Source organism: Lissotriton helveticus, chromosome 10, assembly GCF_964261635.1.
Source record: "Lissotriton helveticus chromosome 10, aLisHel1.1, whole genome shotgun sequence".
In the NCBI taxonomy this organism is placed as follows: Eukaryota; Metazoa; Chordata; class Amphibia; order Caudata; family Salamandridae; genus Lissotriton; species Lissotriton helveticus.
The window spans coordinates 218,967,814-218,994,507 of record NC_136071.1 but is presented as its reverse complement, the minus strand read 5'-3'; the positions used below and the strand labels follow the sequence as shown (position 1 = coordinate 218,994,507).

General features: G+C 44.1%; 1 protein-coding gene across 1 annotated transcript in view; it reads right to left on the bottom strand.

Annotated features, from left to right (window-relative positions):
- Window positions 1-26,694, bottom strand: part of LOC144786174 (voltage-dependent T-type calcium channel subunit alpha-1H-like) — a 1,055,750-nt gene that overhangs the window by 148,933 nt on the left and 880,123 nt on the right. The window contains exon 25 of the mRNA XM_078665169.1: window positions 15,087-15,196. Within this exon, the coding sequence (XP_078521295.1) occupies window positions 15,087-15,196 (110 nt within the window). The remainder of the gene's footprint in view (window positions 1-15,086; window positions 15,197-26,694) is intronic.

Below are 26,694 nucleotides of genomic sequence, written 5' to 3'. Positions count from 1 at the left end.
ATCCCATGTAGAGAAAAGTCCCCCATTACAAAATACGTCCATTTATGGATAACACATCCGGGGGCCGATTCAAAAAAGCATTCATAAGTATGGGAAGGAATACTGCAGAGGTACTCTTCTATGTGCTCTTAATTGTCTTTGCAAATCAACCCTAAACCATCTTACTCCTTATTAGTAAAAGTGCAAAAAGTGCACATTCCTTTCTAATAGTACTAACAGTCAATGAATAGTACCTGAATATTCCCAGTTTGTACTCTTTGGGCCAATTCACAAAGGCATGAGTACTACAGAAGTATTACTTTACATACTCTAAAATGATTTTGTGAATAGCTTCCTTGTTTATTACAATTACAGTGCAACACCCCCAGAGAAGATTCAAGCCATAATAAAAGATTATCTACTGCAACCTTTGGAGCACATTTGTGGATTGCTACTGTAATTGTATTTGAACCTCGACACATTTCTGTTTCTGTGAAATTACCTTTTGTACCAGTGTTCCCTTTTATGGTTGACAATTTTGTGCATCTCTTGGTTTCTACATACTTTTAGTTTTTTAATATAAGTGCTTCAGTATTGGTTTTATTGCTTCCTATAGCTAACTTACCCACCCAATCTAGTTAGCCCCTTTAATATTTGTTCTCCGAATCTCTTCTTATTTTCACTTTTCCTTCACCTTCAATTTTCCTTCTGTGGTGGTTTTAGCACCTTTATCTATGGGACTATTTAACATGATGCCTTACTTGATTGTTACTGTCCTTAATAACTGGGTTTTTTGGCTTTCAAAGTACTATTCTTTAGTTTGTAGCATTCTGAATTTACTAAGGAAGATTAAAGTTAAAACAAAAATATAAAAGCTGGAAATTACCATGATGGTTCTGTGACAACACAATGAATAAATACACACATCACATGTTTTATATTGTTGAACACAGGTTCCAAATGGAAAATTAGAAGGGCACTTTACTGAGCGTGTGCCAGTTCTGTGATGCACTCATAGGCTTTTACAGTGGTATGTGAATCGAATCAATATTTTGCATCAATTTGTGCCACACCAGTGCTTGTGCAAATCTTTAGTAAATTACCTCCTAAGATTACATTTGAGGTCTGCATAGCACTATTTGTTGACACTGGTTTTATAGTACTGATCATTTGGTACAGGCAGGCCACTCCTCCAAAAAAAGTCCCGCTTAAATAAATATGCCTCAAAGTTTTTTTTAAAACAATGAAACACATCAATGAATGAAGAACTTATTTCGCCATGATTGTAAGTGTATTTTGAGTTTCATGGTTGCATGCGCTTGCGGTCAAATCCTGTTATCCGTGCGATTGGCGAGGGCAAAAAATCACTGGCTGTGAAAGTGCGTTGTTTAAGATCTCTATCACGCCCCATTTTGCTCTCTCGGGCTTACTGATTTATCGTCCCCCTGGTAGCGATGTGGCTTTCAGGGAGGCCCTCCCGGACGCTATTAGCACGCTGGCTGTAGGCTGCGCCAACTTCTCCATTCTTGGGGATCTAAATCTTCATTACGATAAATTGACCATACCCGTGGTAAATAGCTCTGTGGCCGACCTTGAGGCTCTCCAGCTGGTTCAGTTGGTCTCACATTCCACCCATGTAGGTGGTCATATTCTAGACCCCTTTTTTACAAACTTGGTTGAGGCCAGTGCCTTTATTCCATCTCCTTTGGCCTGGACGGACCATTACTTGGTGCGTATCCAGTGTCCAATGTACGAGCCCCTTCTTAAACCCACGGTACGTACTATTCCCAGACGGCGCTGGAATAAACTTAAACTTGACGATTTTTACCATCTTTTGTCTACTGACCCGTTGGGTCCATTTGAAACCGAGGAGGTGGGTTATGACCGCTTCTGTGAGTGGGTTACGAGGGCCCTAGACTCCCTCATTCCGATAGCTCTGTGTAAATGTGGGGCAAGGGACCCTAGCCCCTGGTACGATGAATCGCTGCGGGCGCTCAAAAGCACCTGTAGGCGCGCAGAGCGGGTCTGGCGAAAAACGTATGACAGCAATAAAAAATTTCTGTATCTGGCCGCTGTAAAGCTCTACCATCGTGCTGTCTGCAGAACTCGGGCGGCATTTTACGCCCTTCAATTTCGCACTAGTACCAATCCTTCTAAAACCATTTTTAAGGCCCTGAAAGATCTAATGGCTAAAAAGGTTTTAGCAAATACACTTGGCTCCACTTCTCATTGTGAAACTTTGGCGGCCTTTTTTCTGGAAAAGGTCCATGCCATCTATAGATCCTTTCCTACGGTCGTACCTTATGCTGGCAGACTCCCCAAGCTCCCAGTCCAGGACGTCTTACATTCTTTTCCTAGCTTATCACTGGAAAGCTTGGAGAAAGTGGCCCAGCAGGTCAAGACTGGGTCCCCGGCTGACCCTATACGGCCAGCTTTGTTTAGAGATCTTGCATCCCATGGTCTTTCGCCGGTTTGCTCTTTGATTAATACCTCATTAGCATCCGGTCTGGTCCCCGCTAAGTGGAAACAGGTGGTAGTTACGCCCATTTTAAAGAAATCAAGTCTGGACACCAGTAAACCTGAGAACTACCGCCCAATTTCACTTCTTCCGTGGCCAGCCAAAGTAGCGGAGGCGCATGTTAACACTGCCCTCTCGGACTATCTTTCACGGGCTAACATCTTAGACAGCACGCAGAATGGATTTCGAGCTGGACATAGCACGGAGACAGCCCTCCTCTTTATGGTGGAACACCTGCGCTCCGTGCTTGACGCGGGTCAAACGGCGGCGCTGGTGCTATTAGACCTGAGCGCCGCCTTTGACACCATCTCCCACCAGATCCTTCTGCAACGCCTGGAGGAAGCTGGCGTCATCGGCCCCGCTCTCCAGTGGTTCTGTTCTTTTCTTGCCAACCGATCTTTTTGCGTGGCCGTTCCGCCCCATCAGTCCAAATTCTATCCTCTGGATCTTGGGGTTCCTCAGGGCTCCTCGCTGAGCCCCACGTTATTCAACCTTTACGTGAGACAGCTGGCTGAGGTCGTCAAGCACTGGGGTATGACCATGGTGTCATACGCTGACGACACTCAGCTTGCGGTCACACTCAGCGGGGATGCTGAAATGGATGCTCCTAGATACCAGAATGGACTCCGAGCGGTCGCCAGCTGGATGACTTCCAACTGTCTCCAGCTGAACGCAAAAAAGACGGAAATTATGATCTTTGGCAAGCAAACGGAACTCTGGGGTGATAGGTGGTGGCCTTTGGACCTGGGTCCCACGCCAATCCCGGTCCCTGAGCTAAAAAACCTTGGGGTGTGGTTTGACCCAACCCTCACCTTTGTCTGCCACACAAAGCGCACGGCGGCCTGCTGCTTTGGCATCCTGCGTGGACTACGTCCCGTATTAAAATTCTTTGATGCAACGACCAGGCAACTCGTGGTGCAGGCAACGGTGATTTCTCGACTCGATTATGCCAGTTCCCTTCTGGTGGGGCTAAATCGGGCCGAGATCACCCGCCTTCAGCGCGTACAGAATGCGGCGGCTAGAGCAGTTGTGGGCTTACCTAGATTCTGTCCCACAACTAATGCTCTGCGTGCTCTGCATTGGCTGCCAATTGCGCAAAGGATCCAGTTCAAGGTTCTTTGTGTAGCCTACAAGATCCTTAAGGGCTCCCCTGCCTTGATTCTTTCAAATCTCGTGTCCCTTTATGCCCCGGCCCGCTCTTTAAGATCATCGGACCTCGAACTCGCTGTCGTCCCCCGCTTTAAGCGGAGCCGTGCTGGCGGCCGCTCTTTTCGAGTACGTGCCGCAGCTCTGTGGAACTCTCTTCCCCTAGAGATACGTGCCCTATGTCATTTACTCACTTTTCGTCGAGCTGTCAAAACTTTTCTGTTCCCTTAGATCTTTCACCATATTCTTTTCTATTGTGTTGTGTTGCTACCTTGTCGGGCGCCAGGACGCTCCTTTGCTGGAGCATCTGTGCGCGTAATAAATGAATCTAACATAACATAACATAACATGGGTCAGAATTGGAGGGTATCCGTCAACATTACGGTAGTTGAAGGTATAGGCGTTAAGATTTTGTGTGAGACAGAACTATGAAATGTATAGGATAAAGCATAAACTCTGTTTTCATTTTTTGCAAAAACTTTTTTGATGACCTGTGTAGCAACATAGTACATCCCCTGCTCGGCTCAACCAGAGCAGGGACATTTTATTAAAGTATTAGATTTCAGCAGATTGCAATAAAGGGTGCATGCTATGGACATAGAGGAAACATCACACGACTCCAACGTATTTTACAAAGAAACTTTTGAGATAAAATGTTGATCAAGGAATGAGTTGTGAGATCAGTAAGTTATCCAAAAATCACTTCTTTAAAGGTATTTGAGATCTTTATCTGATATAAGTTAAAATAGAGTGACTTATGGAACGTAATTGATACAGAGAGAAACATAGAATTATATAACTTCATTTCACATTTTCTCCCAAGTTAAAGACAGAAGAATTCATTATGCAGCATGCATTATATAGCATGGAACTCTAAATTAAATGATTCCCCAAACAATTCCTTTGATTGGTCCAAATGTATTGAATGAACTTATGGAACTAGAATTAAAAATATTTTCTATATCACTAGAAAAATAGCAGGAAGCATAAGTAAATCTGAGCCTTCAATCAGGGGCGGCCTTAGGCATGTGCAAGCTGTACACCTGCACAGGGCCGCCAAACCCCAGGGGGCGCCACGCCAATATATATCCTTAATATAATAATCCTCTGAGGATGGATACATATTTGCGTGGCGCCCCTGGCAGGGATTTGGCAGCCTCCGGCTCTGTTCCACTTCCAAACACCCTGCCCCCCCCCCTCTTCACTGGCCTCAGCGCCTGCGTTCCTCCGGGGGCCCCCTACCTATGCTCCCTGCCCAGGGCCGCCATGAGCCTAGAGCCGCCCCTGCTTCAATATATGCCTGAAGCACACGTGGCAAGTTTGACATAAGTGATAATGGTAAATCATTTTTGCTTCTTCGAAACAGAATATTCAAGGCTTTCTCTAAATCAAAGCCAGGAGTTAGGGACACAGCATATAATTTAGACTTACAGCTAGATTCATCAAAGACCCGTTTTGCGAGTCTTTAATAGCGATTCATAAGGAATTGCTATTAAGGACTTGCAAAACGGGATTCATGTAGCAATTGCAAAAAATTTTGCGATTCCTACATCTTCCTTATTTGCGATTAGCAAATTGCTAATCGCAAATAAGGATGCGATTTCAAGGGTGCCAGGGGTGTCCAAAGGACACCCTGTAGCACCCCTGAAAAGCAAATGTAGCCAGATGTTGCGCACACACATGTCCAAAGGACATGTGTGTGTATAACATACCACTCGGAAAAATGCACTAAAGTGCATTTTTCTGAGTTTTCGCTATTTTCCACGAAGTTACAATTCGTGGTAAATAGCGGCCAGAAATAGCGAATTCGCTAATAGAAAATGGTTAATGAATTGCATTTAAGGATTCTCAAATAGAGATTCCTTAAATGCAATTCCTCGCAAATATGCGATTTCGCAATTAGCTATTTTTGCATTTGGGATGATGAATCCCAAATGCAAAAATTGCACTTGCAAAGGGCCAGGTTCTCAGAATCACTGCCCTAGAGACTTTACTAACTTAGGGGCTGATTTTAAGGTTGGCCAGTGGCTCTCTGTCCCATTAGCATTGGCGGATCCTCTGCTATGGTGGAGGAGCGTTGCCCCACTGCTTTTAAGCAGTGCGAGAAGAGAAAACATAAAATATTTACTTTCAGTTATTATCATTTTATGTGTTTTGTGCTGCTTTGCTGGCGGGCAGGTGGGCGGAGCTGCTCTGCTCTAGGAACAGGGCAGGGAAGGAGTGGTTTGCCCACTCCTAAGTGCGCAGTGACTGTTTGATCCACCCTCTCAGGCTGCCCATACCAGTCATGCACACTTTCCCTGTTCTTCATTCAGGCTGCATTATAGCCTGCATAGAGAACATGCCCAGGCCCACATTCCCTGGTTGAGCGTCAAACCAGGATGCTCAAAAACAATAACAAACGCTGCATTGTAGCGTTGTGATTAGCCAGGGGAGCCTGGGTGCCTACCAATCCCAACGCTGCATTGAAGCTTTGTGATTGGTCAGTGGGGCAAGTCTGTGCTTCCTGATTCCTGAGGCGTGGGGCAGAGATGTGGGACCCTGAGGGAAGGTAAGTTAATTAAAACATTTTTTTTGTTTAGCGCATCCTCGCGTGACCCCACCCGCAAACCCCGCGCCCTCCCACACCCTGCCACCAGCCCGGGGTGGGTCGCGGCCACCACTGCTAATTAGGTCAGTGGTTTAATGGCTGCCACTCCATGGTGGAAGACTGCCCACTGTAATGAGATACCCCCACTCTGTAGGCTGTGGCTCCACTAAAGACACTGATGCTTTGCTGGACAGATGCTATACTTAAATCACTAAGGGCCTAATTACAACTATAGTTGCTATTTATTGCACATGGTAAATAAAAAAACTGTGAGGTTCATTACTTATCAGTGGGATAAATAGCACCTATTACGAGTTTCTGGGAAATAACATGCAGATTTTGGTGTCTAGTGTAAGAAACTCATGGGACCCCACTAGGGATCATATAAGAATCACATGAAAATTAACATTGGCGAAGCCAATAGGTCTGAGCTAGGTAAGTTTCTGTTTATCTTTTTTTGCATACATGCAGTACACATTACAAGTGTAAAAGTAATAACATTTGCCAAATAAAAATTTGCCAAAAAAAGTTTAAAAACATACATAATACAAATATAAATAAAAATCCTGAAATTATAGCAGAATTGGAAGAATGGCCAGCCAGTCCTGGCAGTAAAGTGGACTACTTTCTATGCGTCGGTACCTCGTGCGAAAGGAAAATACGTTCACTCAGAGTGAAGAAAGCCAATGGCTGTAGTGGGCTGACCCATTTCCATATGGTGCAGGCTGTGCTAATTGGTAGCAAATTGTGAACGACACTTAAACAGACCAATCGATGAATAGAGCTCTCTGAAAACCCCTCTATGACCACAGCTGGTGCTTCCAAAAGCGAGGTAAGGCTTTTACCTAAAGGGCATGTTTAACGGTGGTGCCAAATTACAGCACAAGGGTTGAAAACATTCTTTATTGGGCATGGATAGCGCACCAGTGTCAAAATTCTACTTCGTATAGTGTGCAAAATTCATGGACAGTTCTTTGTGCGGCCAGTCTGTAGAAGGAATTTCCTATTTGATGAAAGCATCATCGCGCGCTTGAGGAATTATGCCTTCACCTCCTAACAGAGGAGGTGGCCATGTTTGTTATTCGCTGATTGGTTTAGACACGGACGTACAGACGGAAAGGGTTAAGCACTTTCTCCTAATATAGCAATGTCAGATTCGAATTCCTAGCTCCCTTTGATATCATAATTTTATTGTAGGTCAGTGCTGACGCCGGTGGCAGCATATAATCAGAGAAGGCGCGGGGGACATGATACGTCTCCTGTGAGTGCACGACTTCCCCGATAAGGATTCTCTTTAATGTAGCTCTGAAAGCTGTAACTTGTGATCTCCCCTGCAGAATGGCAGGTATTATATCTTTTTTCTGCCACCGTTGACCTTGTCTCGCGCTGCGAATCCTCTGACAGGCTGGCATACTCCGCGGCGTTGTAGGGCACGCGCAGGGCGCTGCTCTGCTCTGAGGAACACTGCCCTTGTCACTGTACCCTTCCTTTTTAAATGTCTGCATGCTAAATTACTAGAATGAATTGGCGAGCTGCTTCCAGGTTATGAATGGATCGCGTTTCACCGCAGAATCCAAATTCGTGGACTCAAAGACAGAGTCGAGCCTTTAACGCTGGAGCGGGCCTTTAACAATCAATGCTGAAATATGGGTTACATTTAAAGAAACAGGGTCCAACTGAAACACTAAAATGTTGTCTTGACCAAGGTCCCAAAATTCTTACCATGACACAGAGCTGAGAGAGACAGTCTGAAGTAGAGATATGCAGACAGTGGGGAAGAGGTTGAAATAGAGAAATAAAGGTGATATAGAGAGGCAAGTCAATGTCCCAGGGGGCCTTGGAAGGTGGGTGTCCTGGGCAATTGCCCACTTTTCCATGCCTTAAAATGTCTGTTAATCACGTTCTACATAAGAGTCTCACATTTAGACTGAATCACTCACATTTTGCCTCAGACTCTCACATTCTGTTTGAGTCTCACAAATATCCTGAAACACTCTCTTCAAATTCACTCTTAAATTGTGCCAGAATTTCTCACACTTAGGCTGAGAGTGTTTCATGGAGCCTGAGGCTATCACATTCTACCCGAAGATTATTTTAGTAAAATGGGGTATTAAATGAAAATGTCCCTGCTACTTCGTACCAGGGGCTACATATTTTCCTCCTTAGAATATATTTAAGTGCTAGAATACGACTGTTCGATGCGATGTGTTGGACATTGTTGTCACAAACTTTGTCTCCCTTACTACCACACCCTGCCTACAGACTACGGTGTCTATTTGTAACTTAAGAAAAAGATAACATGATCTGAAAAGTGTACACTTGAATCATATTCCTCGAGCCTTATCACCCTTTGCTGAGCGTGGCCTTGTTTTGCAAATGCGCATGTGCAAAGTTGAAGTATCATGTAGGGATTTGCACTATGTAGGTCACTACAGATAATACTGTGCTCTTATACAGCCTCGCACGCCAATGTGAGACAATGTATGACGGATTTGCTGGGCACTGCCACAGAGATCTCCTGATCTTTGTGGTCATCTGAAGGCTCTTCTCCAGGGGGCGCTCAGGTCCCTCCTAAACACCAGATTTAAAATCTTGGTAGCACTAGTTTCCTTGAGCTAACTGATGGAGGCAGGGATTGGACAGTGAGGTCACACTTTGGGAAGAGGCCAGAATAATTATTCTCTAAGTCTGGTGAGGGAACCAGGAGCGGTTTGTGTCCAGGAAAAGAGGCAGGGGCTGGGAGGGGGGGGGGGTGGAGAGGGGGGGGGGGTATGGTAGGCCATGGGATGACGGAGAGAAATAAAAAAAATAAAAAGCGCTTACCTGTTGTTCTCCAGCATCGCGCTCTTCTGCTCCTCTCCACTGCAGGCACAGAGTCCCAGACATCCCTGCGGCCAATCCTGAAGCTGCTCTCATGCACGAGAGCAGCTTCAGGATTGGCCTGAGCGCTATAAACTTGAGCTCCCAGACAGATTGGGAGCCTGTGCCTTCTGTCTCTAACTCTTCAGTGCGCTTGATAGTTTGGCTGTCCTGAGACAGCTGGCCAAACCGTCTTGTGCACTGATAACAGTGCCCACAACTCCCACTCCAGTACTGTAACCCCCCTGGCCTCACCCCAAAGATTCGGCACACGGCCACTTAGAAGAAAAAAGAAAGATAATAAAACGGCTTTTAAAATCGTTTTATTATGTTTAGTTTTTTTTAGTTTTTGAGGGTGCTGACAGGTGGGGGGTGTCAAACCTCCACCATAATGGAGGAGCCGGAGCTGGAGAAAACTCATGAGGTATGTGGGCACCTTCCATAAGCCCTCAGAATGCACAACCCCCTTTTTCTTTGAAAAATATCCTTATCCTGTTGCTCATGCCTCCTTTATAGGAGAATGTGCAAACTTCGCATGGGACTCCATTATTTTCATGAGGCAGGTCCATGTGCAAATAGGAGAACGTTCCTTTTGCATTGCCCAGCTTCTAGCTTCAGTGGGATCACACGAGGCAGAGCTTTTAGAAACAGCACACTTTGTGTAGCATTTGTCTAACATGTCCCCTGTTGCATTATCAGTGATCACTGGTATTGCTCAAGTAACCTGTTTACAAGTCTGCTTTGCTGACCTCAAGCCCTCTGTGCTCATAACATCTTCTCCCAGTTTGATTCCCCCAATGGCATCACAAAGCATCCAGTGACATCTGCAGAGAACCGAGCCACAATAAACTCATTTTTTGTCAGCATCACATTTTAGTTCCACGTTGACATGCGGTAACTGTGAATAAGGGTCTGATCTTGGAAATCCAATTATTCTATGAAAAAACACACATACTGCTGCTCAGAGACAATAGTTGGGAATTCACAAAGGCATTTTGGAGTACATAAAGTTGTGGTCCTATGGTACTCATACGTACTCTTACATGCCATTGTGAATTGGTCCTAAAGCATATGAAATGGAAATAAAATAGGAATACATGAGGAATAGTCATATTGAGTTAGTCCAAAGAGAAAGGACTGAGCATTCTTTGCACTGTTACTAATAGGGCATTGGACATTGCAGAGCTGAGTCACAGAGGCATGAATGAGAGTGAGGCCTTGGTTTACAACTGTTGCTGTGAACAAACATTGGAACGTTGGCTTCTACCGGGCTTCTACCTTCCAATAGAAGTCTGGAGCACTCCATTATCTTCAATGGAGCGCTCAACATTCCAATGTTCTAATAATATGTCACACCTCAAAATTGCTTTTGTGAATCGTCCCCTATATGACTGAAAAAAGATGTCATAGTCTTCAAATGAGTGCACTATCAATGTTGCTAAGAGAAAGGTACTAACACGAAGACACAGGATAATTAGTGGACCCTTTCACAGACCCAACCGTACACTTGGAAATACTAATATAAATACATATCAAACTAACTGCTTATGTGCTTGTGCCCTGTCCCTGGAGTTAAAATCTGGACATGCGCATCTATCACTGACTCTAAGTACATGTACGGTAAGTGAATGTAATCACAGACGTTCTATGATTATATCGAAGTTGTTATATCGACCTACAGTAATATTGGACCTAATACATTGACCTACCACTAGCTGGGGAGGTAAGTATATATTTACTATTCTTAATTCAAATACGTACCGTGAGAGGTAAGTAGAAGTGGAACTAACAATAGTAATTATGTACTTACCTCACAGTTTAGTGGAAGAAGGATGCAGTGGATACAATATCATTGTAATGTGACACATGCCTTGTGATAAAGGGACCCGCCACCTTTTTGTGCATTAAAAGCACTATGGTAATTGTACAACACACAATGCACTTAACTCTCACAACACAATATGCAGGATCATCAGATGTATGGTAAAACTCATTGGGATGTTATGCATACAGTGCGCCGGGCACAGAATCAGCCTACAGCCCTTCAGGTGTCCCTTTGCTATTAGTAGCAATGTATTATGCAGGTCCTGATTTTAGTATGGCAAAGCCCACATCAGTCACAGATCAGTGCACAGATCCTGGCATATTAACAATTGCACAGCTATCACATGGGGACAATGAAGACAATCCTTTATCCACTAAGCAGGTGGAGAAATCGCAAAGACATCCTGGGGGCCGTATTATTGAAAGTGCACTGGCTTTGCCTGCCCCTGGGGCACTTTGGTAGTACAGAAAGCGCTACAGACACTTGTGTGGCCCTTTCTGTAATACAGATAGCATGGGCACACCTATAGCACCAGTGCTATCACTAGAGGCTTGGCCCCATGCAAATGAGGGAATACCTTTGCCTCTGCGCCCACGCCATAATACAGACGCGGGCGCAGTGGCAAAGAGGTTGTCAAGAGGCGCACCGACAGCGTGTCACCTAAAAGGCGGCACACTGTCAGTGCGACCCCTGAAGGCAGAACTCTGGATGGGGGAAAGAGGGTCCTTTGGACCCACCCTGACATCCCCTTGCAGGCTGGTGCCCTCACTCACTGCATCCGCCTGCAAGGAGATCTCTCTCCACTCTTAAAAGTGCAGTGAAAGCCGCTTCGTTTTTCGCTCGAATGCGCTGCCCCCAGGGCAGCACGACTTTGCGACTGCCCTGGGGGCAGCACGTTCATGTAATAGGGAGCACTTTCCCTGTTTGCGCCCGGCACACCTGTCTTAAGGTGCACTGTGGCACAAACAGAGAAAGTGCCCCCTCTAGTCAGAAGGCAATGCACTCAAAAGATCACATGGGAGGGAATCCCAAGGACATATGTTCTACATTCTGCTCTCTCCAAATTCCATTTTCAGAAAGCCTAACACTAGTGGCTATGAAATCAATGTGGAGAGGTGTGGCTCACTGGTTAGAGGCGGCAGACCTGTAAGCAGAGAATGGCCCGGGACCAGGGTTCAATTCCCGACGCGGCAGGGTCTTGGACCAGGGTCAACGGACTCGATAATTCTCGCCTCAGTGCCTACTCTAACCAGGGAACACACCCGGTAACTCTGGGCATTAAGCTTGCCTCATCTCTACAACGGCCCCCCACAGACGCCGGGGATGCCTGGTTTCACCCTGGTGATACCCTGAAAGGGACCATCTCACAGGGAAAACCAGGACGGGTTCCCCAGCGGTCTACAGCGCCAGGACACTCGGGTAGAGTAACAGTGCGCTTTACAAGTATCCAACATTTACATTTACATCAGATCAAAGGCCATATCATAAAATGTGGGCACAGTTGAAGAAAAGTGCTGTTTCCATGAAATATCTGTCACGGCGCATCATGTGCATTTACTGACTTTGTAAGTTTAGTGCATGAGGTCCGAGGCAACAGAGTTTGGAAACACAGGGTGTTTCCTCTGATCCACCCCAGTAAGGCCTCTTGACGTAGAGCAATGCAATGCACCACAAAGCTGTTTTGGTGCGGAGAAAATGGCATCTTTACAGACCAGAACACATTTTTCTTTCTATTAAAGAAAAGCCATTCCAAGATGCCCACCATATACGCAAGCATCGTGAAACATCTGTTTGCATGCATGACGCATGCATGTACGTATCGGTGCACCAGCCGCCATTATGGCGTTTTTAATTTACTTTTCTAACAAGACGGATGCAACACTGTGTATTGTAAGGCAGATTTTAAATGCAAAGTGCATTGTAAGGAAATAGATTATATGCATTCTAGAATGTGCTTTTCTTTTGTAGTACTTTGGAACTATTGTGTGTTAAACAAGATGTTCTTAAAGAAAGAAAATAACATGCATTACGGGACAGCACAATCTTTTGCTGACAGGGTTCTGCATATATAATGTTTATTTTTACACACTGAGGAAAATTCATTGATACATGTTTGCATTAAGGATGGGCATTCACGGGTGAGGCTTGTGAAGTGTAAAGCTTAATGCTCTGAAGACAGCGCTGTCACTGTGAGTGGGATAATAACATATGGTATCCCAACTGGTATTATTCAAAGGCAGTTAGTAAGGATATGAATACAACATTATCCAGAAGGAAACAAGGAGACTCTATTTGATTATAGCATGTGCTCATGGCATCATTTATGTACACAATTTAGGAAAGAGGAAAAAGACAATTAGCAGTTGTGACAGCACTGCGATATGCAAATAAAACAATTGAAAACAACCCAAATTGTACTTGGTGCTCAAGGTGTGTGAGTGAAAAACACGGTAGCGACGCAGGTGACAATGTGATCAGCGTGGACGGCGCATAGTGACTGGTGCATAAATATATACAGTGAATAAATAACACAATGTGGTTCCAGGTAGTTTTGAGAGTTCGTATATGATTTGATGTATTATTCGCGAACCACTTTGTATGGAGCGCCTATGATCGTACTGAATAGTCGACGGCATTTCGATCCACATTAATCGGGATCATCATCAGGACTGGGTAGGGTCGAATGCAGTGCTGGTAAGGGTGAAACGGACGTTGAAATCCGGGGCCCAGATCGTCATAAATGTCAGCAAATTTAGGGCCAGCATGTAAATCAGCGTGGGCAGAAGTATGGAATCCAACCAATGATAGTGTCAGGTCATCGAGGGCTTTGGAAATAATGCGCCTCATAGGGGTAGCCCGGCAGGGCAATTTCCTGGCACCAATCCAGCAGTGATCGGTGTGGAGAGAGTGAATCTCTGTAAGGCGGGGAGCTGAGAGGAGCTCACACAGGGCTGGCGTTAGTCCCAGGATACGCCAGCCCTGCACGAGCTCCTCTCAGTTCCCCGCCTTGCAGAGTTTCACTCTCTCCACACCGATCATTTGCGGACATTTATGACGATCTGGACCCCGGATTTCAACGTCCATTTCACCCTTACCAGCACTGCATTCGACCCTACCCAGTCCTGATGATGATCCCGATTAATGTAGTTCGAAACGCCGTCGACTATTCAGCACGATCACAGGCGCTCCATACAAAGTGGTTCACGAATAATACATCAAATCATATACGAACTCTCCATACTACCTGGAACCACATTGTGTTATTTATTCACTGTATATATTTATGCACCAGTCACTATGCGCCATCCACGCTGATCACATTGTCACCTGCGTCGCTACCGTGTTTTTTACTCACACACCTTGAGCACCAAGTACAATTTGGGTTGTTTTCAATTGTTTTATTTTTATATCGCAGTGCTGTCACAACTGCTAATTGCCTTTTTCCTCTTTCCTAAATTGTGTACATAAATGATGGCATGAACACATGCTATAATCAAATAGAGTCTCCTTGTTTCCTTCTGGATAATGTTGTATTCATATCCTTACTAATTGCCTTTGAATAATACCAGTTGGGATACCATATGTTCTTATCACATTCTCTACCCCAATCCGAGCACGGTTGACGGGTTTCTGCTCCTGTTATTGATACAAGTCACTGTGAGTGGAGCACTGTAATTGTGAAATATTGTTTTTCACCAGCAAACAGCAAGAAAGGGAACTGCTGTGTTATTCTATTCATTTACATTTGTTTAGGTAAGTTAAATGCCCTGCAAATGATTTCAGCACTGTGATTTACAAGGATTTAGGGAAATAATTCCCAGTTAAACCTCTTGTTTTTAAATATGAGTTTTGAAACCAATGGCAACATTCCTTAGGAAGCCTTACCTATGTAATATATATATTTAAATATATATCACTTTTCTTGGAAATATTTTCATTGATATGTGCATTTCCTGGAAAGTGCTCCTAAAGCATTTGCACTGGCAGATCTGTGCAAAAACTCAATTTTGTGCCAGTTCATCATCCCAAATGCAAATGTTGGTATAAAGTTTCAGTGAACCAGTGAATATGAAGCAATCCGAAAATCATGGTGTAACCAATGTGATGGAGCGCCTCAAATTGAGCAGACTTGTAGCATGCGCCAGCTCCTTATCCTAAAAGTGTCATACCTGTCTTTAAAGAATCTTCTGAATCCAAATGCCACCAACTTCAGGACAGCCTCAAACACGAACACAATGGTGAAAACATAATTGCAGTACTTCAGGGCTTCTTCTAGGGACTGCAGAAAGAGCCAGAAATAAGAAGGAAAACAATGAGGATCCTAAGGAAAAACCCCCGTTCATGCTCATTAAAAAAATCTACATAGCATAAAGCAATCCTCTGTGCATGCGAAACTGAGTTTTCTATTGTATTCATTGACAACATGATATACATTGCTCTACATATGAACTAATATGTTCTGCACCATTGGCAGCAAATCACTATCACCTTCCATGCTCATAAATGTTATTTACAATTATTAAGGGCCAGATGTAGGTAATCCAGATTTACAGATTCTAAAATACCGAATTTTACCGATTCGGTATTTCAGAATCGGTAAATGGGATGTAGGTATTTATTCGGTAAATTTTACCGAATCGGTAAGATTCGGTAAATACCGAATTGGTATTTACCGATTCGGTAATTCCCATTCATTCCTATGGGCCTGGAGGCCCATAGAAATGAATGGGAATTACTGAATCGGTAAATACCGATTCGGTAAAAGGGGGAACACATTTAAGGGTGGCAAGGTGTCACACCCTGTTGCACCCCTGAATCATTCATGTGTGCACATGTGGCACACATACATGCGCTAAGGGCATGTATGTCTGCCACATGGCACTGTTAAAAAAGCACAAAATTGCTTTTTTTTTGAGGTTTTCGATATTTACCACCAACTTGTAGTTGGTGGTAAATAACGAATCCTTAAGTGAGGAATGCACTCAGTTGAGTGCTCCCTACATTCAGGATTGGGTAAATTACTGATTCGGTATCTTAACTTGGATGCTAAGGTCCCTGATAATCTTCCATGTAATTTCCATTGAAATCAATGGAAACTCCATGACGAGTTACCCTTGTCATTAGCATTCAAGTGGTTAAGGATTCAGTAATTTACCGATTCCTTAAATTTTACCGAATCCTTTAATTTGGTCTCCTACATCTCACAAGCCTAATACCGGTCGGTAACGGCTGAAATTCGGTAATTTCGGCCATTACCGCCCAGTATTAGGCTACGTACATCTGGCCCTTAGTGTTGTGGTATTTCGGTTATTTTCACAGAATCACTCAAAGAATATGTGCCAGTCTGTCTGTTTCATATGGTCTGCCCATCGGTCTACTTGTGTATATTGTTTCTGGACAGTCCCAGAGAGACACAGTGTGATTCCAAACTTTTCTGAGATTACTGTTTAACTGCTAGCAGTTGAGGATACACGGTTACGGGGGTGGGGGGAGGGATTTTCTGACACATATGCAACTTTGTCGCATCACATTATGCATCAGTTTATGTCTTTGTTCTTTAGCATGTGTTGCATATTACATTGTCATTGCCGGCCACCATGAAAGCTTTGTCAAGTCTAGAGTTTCTATCAAGTTCTGTTGGACGCCTAAGTTCAAAAGCGAGCGGACACCCGTTCACTGTTGTTTCTCTTGTCTGTGCAGACTTGTTTTCTTTTGCTGCACCTTGAAGCTTTCTGAGGCAGGAGTGGATGATCTAAAAAGGTGGGTTTTGATTTTACCCATTTTACCCTAAAGTCTAAGTGGTTTAAGGTGATGTGATGGGCTGGAGGAAGGTAATCTTATTATTGAGAGCCTGTGACCGAGAATTGTCTGTTTCCTTTTGATTTACAGTTGTTTTTGGGTGTTGTTCTAGTAGAAGGAGAGGGTGTCTGCATGGGCAGCAAGTGATTCCTTCCTGTGAATTCTTCGATACTGTGCATTCTATGCTCTTGTAAGTGAGGCACAGGGGTCTAAAATTGATAGTGACTTAAATGGGCAGCCAGACAAGTTTTCTGAGATAGGTTTGACTGACTGTTGCTTTCTGAACACAACTGGCAGGTGTACAGTTGAAGTCATCATTTCATTTGGTTTGCAAAAATGCGAAGGTAAATTAAATTCAAGTGACATCAATTCAATTTCTTATTGTAATATATAGAATAAAGTACCCCTTCTATACAATATAAGGTTATTGCAAGTCACTGAGAACTTCCATGACCATACAGAGGAACGAGGCTAAAAGCCTCAACAAATGTTTCATGATCAATTAGGGGAATTGTGGCCTTACTATTGTTTCCAAAACTATCTGGTGACAAATCGGCAGTCTTCAGAAGAGATTTTATACCCCTCGCCATTTTGCCTACCCTCTATAGAACAGCTATGGACCTGGGGGCATATTATCAACAAACTGCGATAAACATCGCAGAGCGCGCTTAGCGCGTTTTTTCTATCGCTGGATTTCATCACCGAGGTAGCGCGTTATTATCAACGCTTAACTAAGAGGTGATGCAAAATCAAGTGATAGTGGCGTAAACCAGCAATAGTGCAAGAAAAACCGTGCTATTTTCACTGCGCTATTGTAAAGCTTGCTAATAGGCAAGTGCGGACTCAGCCTGGCAATCCACCTCCCATTGACAAGATGGGTAAGTCAGGTTTTAATCAGGCGTCAGAAACCAGCGATAATTGCGGTTAGCTCAACTTTTATTATCGCTTAGTATGTCCGGGGCCGCATTGGTAATAGAGGGAAGTTGAGTTTGCGATAGTTTCCATGTTGTTGTTGTGAGGAACACCTACTTTGCATATGATTAGCGATAAATATCGCTGACATGCAAAGCAGCAAAAAAAAAAAAACGCCCGCAATCGCAAGGAAACACCGCTTACGCATGTTAGCGAGTCCTTGTTGATTGTGCGATAGGAAAATCGCCGCTTTACGGGTGATATGTGCAGGAAAAACGGCGAAAGTGCTCTTGATAATATGCCCCCTATCCTTTAAGATTGCCTGAAAACATTTCTGTTAAGGTGGAGACTATCCCACAAGGTTGATTGAACAAGCAGACAATGCAGCAGGAGACAAGTCAGTTCACAGTGAGTCCAATGCAAATCCAGTTCTACTCCCATTTACCACCAGGTCTGAGCAGAAGGTAAATGGAAATGGGGGCCTATGCAGCGAGAAAGTCTGAGAGCAGGGGGGGCTGTGGGACGACAGAGGGGGCCAATGCATGCCCCTATATGCAGAAGAACAAGGCAGCCATGGGTCTTGGCTGTGCTTGTGATGAAGTCCTCGCTTGGATGGTAAAATCAGAACCGGTGTCCTATCACAGGATAAACTGGGGTACCAGAACACCATACTTTTCATGATCAAGCTCCTTATGTTTACACTTATGGATATATTTGTTTAACACAGACTTCATTAAGTTTTCAAAAGAAAAATCAGTACAGAGGAATATCATATATTTGTATGACAATTGGTAAATAGAATAGATAGTATTATCACAATCAACAGCTTGCATGTATTATAAAAGAGAGTTCACTAAGGTGTCTGTGTCTGAATGCATGAGTCTCAAGAAAAAACATTGAACATACATTTATGGACATATAATGTCTTACTTTAAGTTTGCATGGTGAGGCATGCAACCTCTGCCAAGGCGGCAGTTGAAAATCTGCTTTATTTATGGTTGGGATACTTGGACAGAGGAGTTTTTTTAACTAAAGTATTTGTATCCACTTAAGGAAATGCCATTTTGAAGGACACATGCTTTAATAGAAAAAGCCCACCAATGTCCAACAAAGCTGGTGACAATTCTGCCAGAATATGTGATCACTCTGCTCCCCAACTAGTGTCAGGGTATCTCTAAACTGCCCCATATATGTTTTTTGTAACATCAGGACTAGAAGAAAGAGTTCCCGAGTCCTGTAATGGCAGTAGCAACATTTTTCTGTGAATTTCGGCCAGCCAAACAGTGTTTTCAGTACTGTGGTGGAACCTAAATGGCTGGCAGGAGAAAAAGCTCCCATGGTCAATCTGGGGGTCCTATTTTTTGTACTTTTCTGTACCATAGGACTCCTGCAAAACCAATTGTCCAAATATGCCTAACTTTTGAACACCCTCATGACCACCCGAGCACATCTTCAAATGCAAATTTCGCGAAAAAGGTTTAACGGACATACAACACATAATGAAAGTATGCTTATTAAGCAAAATTCTAGCTTTGTGCCATATTTTTCGTAATCCTATTCAGAAATGTTTTCTCTATCGGAGAGCAGGGTTTCATAACTGAATTATTATGGAAAACCAACGTTTTGGTATGCCACTTTTTTATGTCTCCTGCTTGATGGCTCAACCTGAAACTTTCCAGGAAGAACCTGAGGGGGATGAACTTCTTTTTTGGAAAATGTGTGCAGATTTAACAAACAGTACCAAAGTTATTTGCAAAATAAAAAATGGTCTTCCTATAGAAACACTAACCTAACTATAACTTCACAGTGGCGACCACCACTATGTAACTGCGTAATATATGTCTGTCGCAAATTGATACTCGCCAATAGACTACAGCCTACAATAGAGTGATGGAATTGTCCATTTCCTGCCAGGTTTGAGTATGCCCAGTGAAAAAAAAATGTACCCCAATAACACATTATTTAGAGCAAGAGCACTAATAAACACATATTCACCTATTCAAATTCCAGTGTATCACTAAAGTACACCAACATTGACATGAAAAAACACTGTTTACTGGTTCACGGGTGGCTTGTAACAATTATTTTACACTGGAAAACAACTCTATATCTAAATATAAATATATATATATATATTTATTTATTTCCATAATGGGTATGTATGCGATATGGGGCTTTATTGCCATCGAGGAATCACACAATTATTTAAAATTTACAAACCATAAGGACAAAGGCCAAGTGGTGAATTAAGGTAAATACAATCAAAGTTAGACCTAGTTTCTGTGAAATGTAACCTGTGAAACACTTACCAATGTGATAAAACACACACACACACATATATATGTGTGTGTGTGTGTGTGTGTATATATATATATATATTTATTTCCTCATTTATTTATTTATTTGTAGGAGAACAATAGGAATAGCAAGCAATAAATCATCATTTAAACGTGTGCCCTATTTCCCTGTACTCTGCTTCTCTCCAGCCATGTGCTTACGTCTGCTAAATTATCTGCTTCCAGACAGTTATCAGGTGTGCCGCCGCGCGCCCTCCAGCAGCTGCACCATAATGGCTGACTCAGGCAGCAGGCACATTTCTGCGTGACAGGGAAACATTTTCTGCATTTAAGGGCGTTGCAAATCGGCCTTCCTACGCCGTGCGCTTCTAAACTGCAGTTTATCCTGTGCTTCGGTCTTCCTGAGAGCTTACTCATTCCAATGATGCCATTTCCAGATGGCGCTATTCTGGCATTAGAACCGGTTTAGTTAAAGATGTCCGTGCTTCTTTCAACAACAAAAATAGTTAAAAAAAATATTGAGACCAGATCTTTACCCCTACGGTTCCAAATTAAAATACTGCCTTTATGCATTCCTTTGAACTGTATGATATGATGATTTTTGGTGACCACATTATGGTATGTTTAATTTATAAAATACATATAAAACAGAATCTTCGAAGCGCTATAGGAAGCTTAGAAACTTTAGTTAACTCTTTTCATGCTCATGACGGCTCCACCCCGTCATGAGCCATGGGCGGCGTGTGCTCATGGCGGCGTGGAGCCGTCATCAACTGCCGCTCCGCCCACGCTCCACCTGCGCGGTACTAATTCTCTGCCTGTGCGGGCGAATTTGTGAGTGGGCGGGGTCATGACGGCTCCACACCGTCATGAGCACACTCTGCCCGTGACTCATGACGGCGTGGAGCCGTCATGAGTAAGGGAGCATCACGCCCAACCCTTAGTCCCGCTCCCGCCGCGGCCTAATTCGCGCCGCGGCGAAGAGGTTAAGCGCTCAAATGTAAAAGGAGGACCAATTGCCTGACGAAATTATGGCTTTGAAGCCAAATATGTTCTTTAAAAGAATTCCAAACCTACGTGTCTAGAACAGTGAATGACTATCCAGCAGCTCAGAAAGGGGTATTGCCATTTAAGGATCTACCACAGATTTTATTTTATTGTTTGCAGTTTTATATAGCGTGAATTCGACCCATGGGTATTGGATTGCTTTACATGAGTATCATTTACATTACAGAAAGTCGCATGAATTTTTTTTTAAGGTATGGGAAAATTATATGATTTGTTCAGAATCACAGGATGTTGAGCGGATGCCGAGATTCAAACCTAGGTGCCGATTATGATCGCGGTTTTCCCGCATCCTCCGGGCCCGCGGAAGCCACCGCCGGCCCGGAGGATGCGGGAAAACCGCTGCGGAGCCTCCAAAGACCCACGGCCAAATTAGGATGGCTGGTGGGTCTTGAATTCCGTCCGCAGCTTTTCCGCCGCGATTACCTTCTGACCGCGGCGGAAAAGCACTAACATGGCTGGCGGTGTCTATCAGACACCGCCAGCCATATTAGGATGGAGGGAATCACATGCTTTTCCGCGGTGGCTTTTCCGCCGTGGAAAAGCATACGGACATTCACTTCGGGGGCCCGTTGCGGGCCCCCTGGGTGAAGGGGTGGTGGGGGGTGCACATGGGGGGTACCTATGGTACCCCCCTGCCTTTGCGTGCATGAAGCGGCAGGCACCGCGCAGTGCCTGCCACTTTGTGCATGCAAATGCACTGCTTTCATTTTTTACATTGCGGCGGGTGCTACTTCAAGCAGCACCCGCCGCAATGTAAAAAATACAGGATGTGACCGCCAGGGTGGCGGTCACATCCTAATTGCCATGGAGGGACCGCCGCTGCCCATGCGGACGGTCCCTCTTACTCAGGGGTGGCGGACGGACGTAAGTCCGTCCACCCTCATAATAGGGCCCTTAGTTCCCCAATTCCAGAGTCAGCAGCTCTGTCCATAACTCCACATATTCAGAAAAAATATCTCTCTCTATGAAAACCGAAAAGTGAAACAATCTATGAGGTCCCGAAGTAGGGCAGTGGGCTGCTTTCCTAAATGCGTAAGGTCCAGCAAGTTTTTTTGGGATTAAAATTAGGCCTGGGCGGAATTTCAATCACGCCGGAATAATTGTAGTAGTTTTGATAATTCTGCCTTACTCTTTGACGCAGAATTACCGATAAACACGTGTTTACTCCTGGTCGCACAACTGAGTAATTTGAAAGAAAATATTCTACCACAAGAGCACATGCCGACTATTCGTGTTCTGCTACATTTATTGCTATTTCTTAGAGCAAAATGCATCCTCATGTCCAGTTGGATGCAAGGGTGCATTTTGTGCTATGAAATAGCGCTAAATGCCTCGGAGTATGTTGGGGAAAATTGCTGCCGCAAGAGGACATTTAGTGAGCTTGAACGGCTCTCGTGCTCTGTATTTGTGTACTGTTGCATTTAGTGCTATTTCTTAGTGCACAGTGGTTTCTTGCCGTCCATTTTGGATGTGAGGGAGCATGTTTACGTTAAGAAATAGAGCTAATCACAGAATTACTCTTCTCGTGTAGCTATGCGTAATCCCAAAGAATTCTTAGGTATCTCTGCCTTATTATATTACACCCACCCCAAATTAAAATGTTTTGCACTTGGGTGGAGGTCCTGAGACTGGTGAGATGGACCTAGGTGTAGATTTAGGCCTCACCAGTCTTCTTTAGTTGGGCAGTTAACTACAATCCCCTTGAGTTCTGGCTCTGGTGCCTACAGGCCCCTAGTTTCACTGTTCCCCTTTGAAGCATAGGGGAGCACAAGAGGGAATCCGGGTGTATCCCTGCATGAAACTGTACTCTCCATTGCAAGAAGTGGGTAACAAGTGTGCTTCTTTATCAACTCTATTCTTTTCCCACATTATTCTTGTCTTTTGAAGCAAATATGCAGAGACCCATTGCTCATGATGCTAGCTGTATGCAATACAAATATTCATCATAAATAAAACACATTATGTTTGCATACTGTAACAAACTATCTGTGTTTTTTTCATTTAAAGAGTCACCGCCTCAGTGTGCATATTCAGCCATGCCAGCCTGTGCGGCCAGCTGCACGGCTGTCAGAAGGCAGGGTCAGAGGGGACATTCTTCTCCCATTTTTTTGTTTTCAGGCCCTCTCTATTGCAGCAAGCCTGCTGTGTTCTTTCCTAGAAACTAATGCAATCAATCAACAGCATCTGTAAAGCGCACACTGTCACCCCTAGGAGTATCTGGGCGCTATGTATTTCTGAAAGAGCCAGGTCTTGAGACTCTATCCGAAGTCTGCCAGTGAGGGGGCTTTCTGGAGCTGGAGGGGAAGGTCGTTCCAGGTCTTGGCTGTGATGTAGGAGAAGGAGAGGCCACCGCTGCGGTTTGCATGGATGGGGGTGCGAGTGCACAAGAGTGCAGGTGTCTAGAGGGTTGGCGGAAGTTCAGTCAATGGTTTATGTAGGTACGTCCTAGGTCGTGGAGGGCTTTCTCAGCGTGTGTGAGGATCTTGAACTGGCATCTCTTCTGGATGGGGAGCCTGTGAAGGTCTCTTAGGCGAGGGGAGGGGGAGATGTGGGTTCATTTGAGGAGGACCAAAAGAGTCTGACTGCGGCATTCTGTATGGTCCTTTCATGCCTTCGTTACCGCGGAGACCAGGAGAAACAAATCCATTTGGAGGAGCACAGGCAGTACCAGTAGTAGATGCAAACCTCAACTACTCCCAATTGATGTTATACTTGTATCGGGATTCAAAGCAGCTCAAAAACAGTAACTAAAGTATTGACTATTAGAATGGCTCTCACTATGAGATTTAAGTTGGCAGCCATGTCTCCTGCAATCACCTAGCTTGCTGGTGATGTTATGTTACGTTATGTTATGACTTATGTACAGCTTCTTCCACTGTTCATATGAAGCTCTAGTGTCTTATGAGCCCCAACTCAGTGACTACTTCTGTGATCGTAGATGAAAGCAGCTGGCATAATTTAAATATAATTGAAATCAGGGAAGATTCTTCTGCAAATATACTCTGGTACCACACAAAAGCAACAAAAACATGTTTTTGTTGAAGTTTTATAAAGGGCAAACTCGACCTGAAGGTATCAGAGCGCTTTACATGAGCACCAGTTGTGTTACAGACTGACACATTCATTTATGGGGAGAGTAAATGATTTCCCAGAATTACAGGATGTTGAGCGTCCCTGCTGAGACGCAAACCCGGCTCCCCAGCTTCGAAGTTGACCGCTCTAGCCATTATCAAATGCCTGGAATTTCGGGACATATCTCTCCATCTGGTAAATGCTGATACTGGATGCAATATTTACCTGGTGTTGTATTATCTAACTGTATTGAGTTTTGTCCTTTGAAATGGGAAATAACAGTAATATTGAATGATTTCCAATTTGCCGGAGATCTCGGAATGTGCGGTATTTCTCAGCACAAGTTCCGCCAGGCACTATGCAAGTTGTAATCCCATTTGCAATGAAGGTCGGTGAGTGTCACTAGCAGTGCAATTTGTTATTAATATGTAAGCACTTAGCACTGGCAGTTTTTTAGGATTAGTTCCCTGAGGTTGCTGAATTTATAGCACTCGCTATATTTCTAATTGTATACGTCGCCGGATTTCTACCACTAGCTTTAAATCTAGTGCTCTGAGGTCACTGTCGTTGAAGTAAAGTATGTCTCTAATTATATCCAGTTAAATTAGCCTTTTCTGCCTTTAGTACTTCAGTCTCTGAAGGGGAGAATTGCTTTGATATAATTTGGGTATAAGGTTTCTTAAAGAAGCTCATTGTGACTTTAAAATGCAGGTCATCATAACATGCACTGGAGTGATATTAGTGGCGTTGCACAGGGGGGCCTCCAACCCACCCCACAGGGGCTCCAACCCTTTAGAGGGCCTCCATTCAGCCCCCAGGTAAATGAATATCTGTAACATATTGGAAGCTGAGGATCCCATCTTCACATTCTGTGTGTGTATGGAGGGGGGTCATTGTGAATTACACCACTGACTGATATAAAGGTGTTTACCTGGCAGGCATAGGACACCCACTTTCATGGCTTCTCACTTGGGCACCAAAGCAGACAGCAGTGGGCGGAGCTTGGCTTTGCATCCCTGCTCCTGCCCGTCACCTACCGTCCTCCTGCCCATCTGTTACAGCTGCAGTACCTATTTCACATTCCTTTGCCTTGGCTAACTTGTCAGCCCAGGTTATCCTAGCATCACCTGATGTTAACACATGCTCAGAACTCTGCCCTTGAGCATAGCTTGAAGGTAAGGCCATGATGTGACATACTGATGAAAAGAAAGACACCTGCCCACCATAGGCAATAATCTCCACGGCTTGTGCGGTTCACTGGGATTGTGTGTACAAACAACGTTAAATCGCTCAGTAATATTTGTTCTGTGACGTGGAAGGAGCAGGCGACTTTTCTAAGATCTACCTGCCGTATGAGAATAGTGCGAACTTGAAAAGAGAAAGGGGAACTGCTCAACTAACCCTACCACCAATTCACGGCTAAGAACCTTCCTCACATTGTTCACCTGTCTACAGTCGCGGACCATTCATTGCACCCGTCTTGGCGCTTATGCCTGTGGGCAGGCAATTCAGGTGTACTGGGTAAATTGACAATATGTAGTCATTGCTACAAGTTACACAATGAAGACAGCAGAGTGCATGTTTCTAATAAACACGTGCTTGGTTGTCATGCTGACTAATGTACGATGTAGAGTTTACCGTTGCAAAGGTAAGACAAATTTGTCAACTTATTTAGTGCCAAAATATCCACTTCCTTCACATAGTCATCCGGTGAAGAGCTGATATATGGTGAAAGAGAAGAAGAGTTAGAAGCTGCTGAACTTAGAGGATTTCCAACTCATGGGTGGAGGATCGTCACAACTGTTGTCCATCATGGGTGTTTGCAACATCCCCAAGGCATCAGTTGCATCATCAGAAGCTTTTTTTGTAGGGGGTGGTTGGACAAACGTTTCTCTCAGTCAGTACGTGGTACAAAAGTACACCCCCACTTTATGGTCCTGCGTCTTAGGGGTCCCACCACAGGTGGTTACAGAGAAACAAGCTCAAGGGCCCCGGCCACTCACCAGATACTCCCCCACCCCAGTCCTCTCACAAAGTTCAAAGGTTTTTTTAGAAGTTTTCAGGCCTGGGAAAGGGTGTCACCGTGTTAGTGATTAGGAAGTGAGACAGCCATTTCTTCTCCCATCTTTTCTAAACAATGTAGATAGATTTGAATGGGGGAAACAGCCTATTTACTTACAGTGGTAGCTCCATGAGTGCTGGTCCCACCATCATTGAGATGTATATTTGTAAAGCTCACTTTCTATCATTGGAGCTTCTTGGCACTGAATAAAAAATGGTTCTTTTCACCCAACTCAACAGTGCTGAAATTATAACTCTTGAAAAGCCAAGTGGACCTCCTGGGATTCAAACCCGGGACCATGAAACCAACCAGACTCTTTGAACGGCTGTATTGATCAACTGCGCCATCAGACCCATCACTGCAAAGGTATCATCCATGACTGCATTTAAAGGATTATAAGTAGTTCTGCAAATATTATGTGTATGATAATCTCAGATTTATTTTGGAAGAACTTAAAACAAATGAGAAATTATTTACTAAAAGAATATTACCAAATATACTTGATAACCTTCAAGGGAAAAGGACTTGGAACATATTTTTTAAAGCTCCACAAATAACGTACACTGT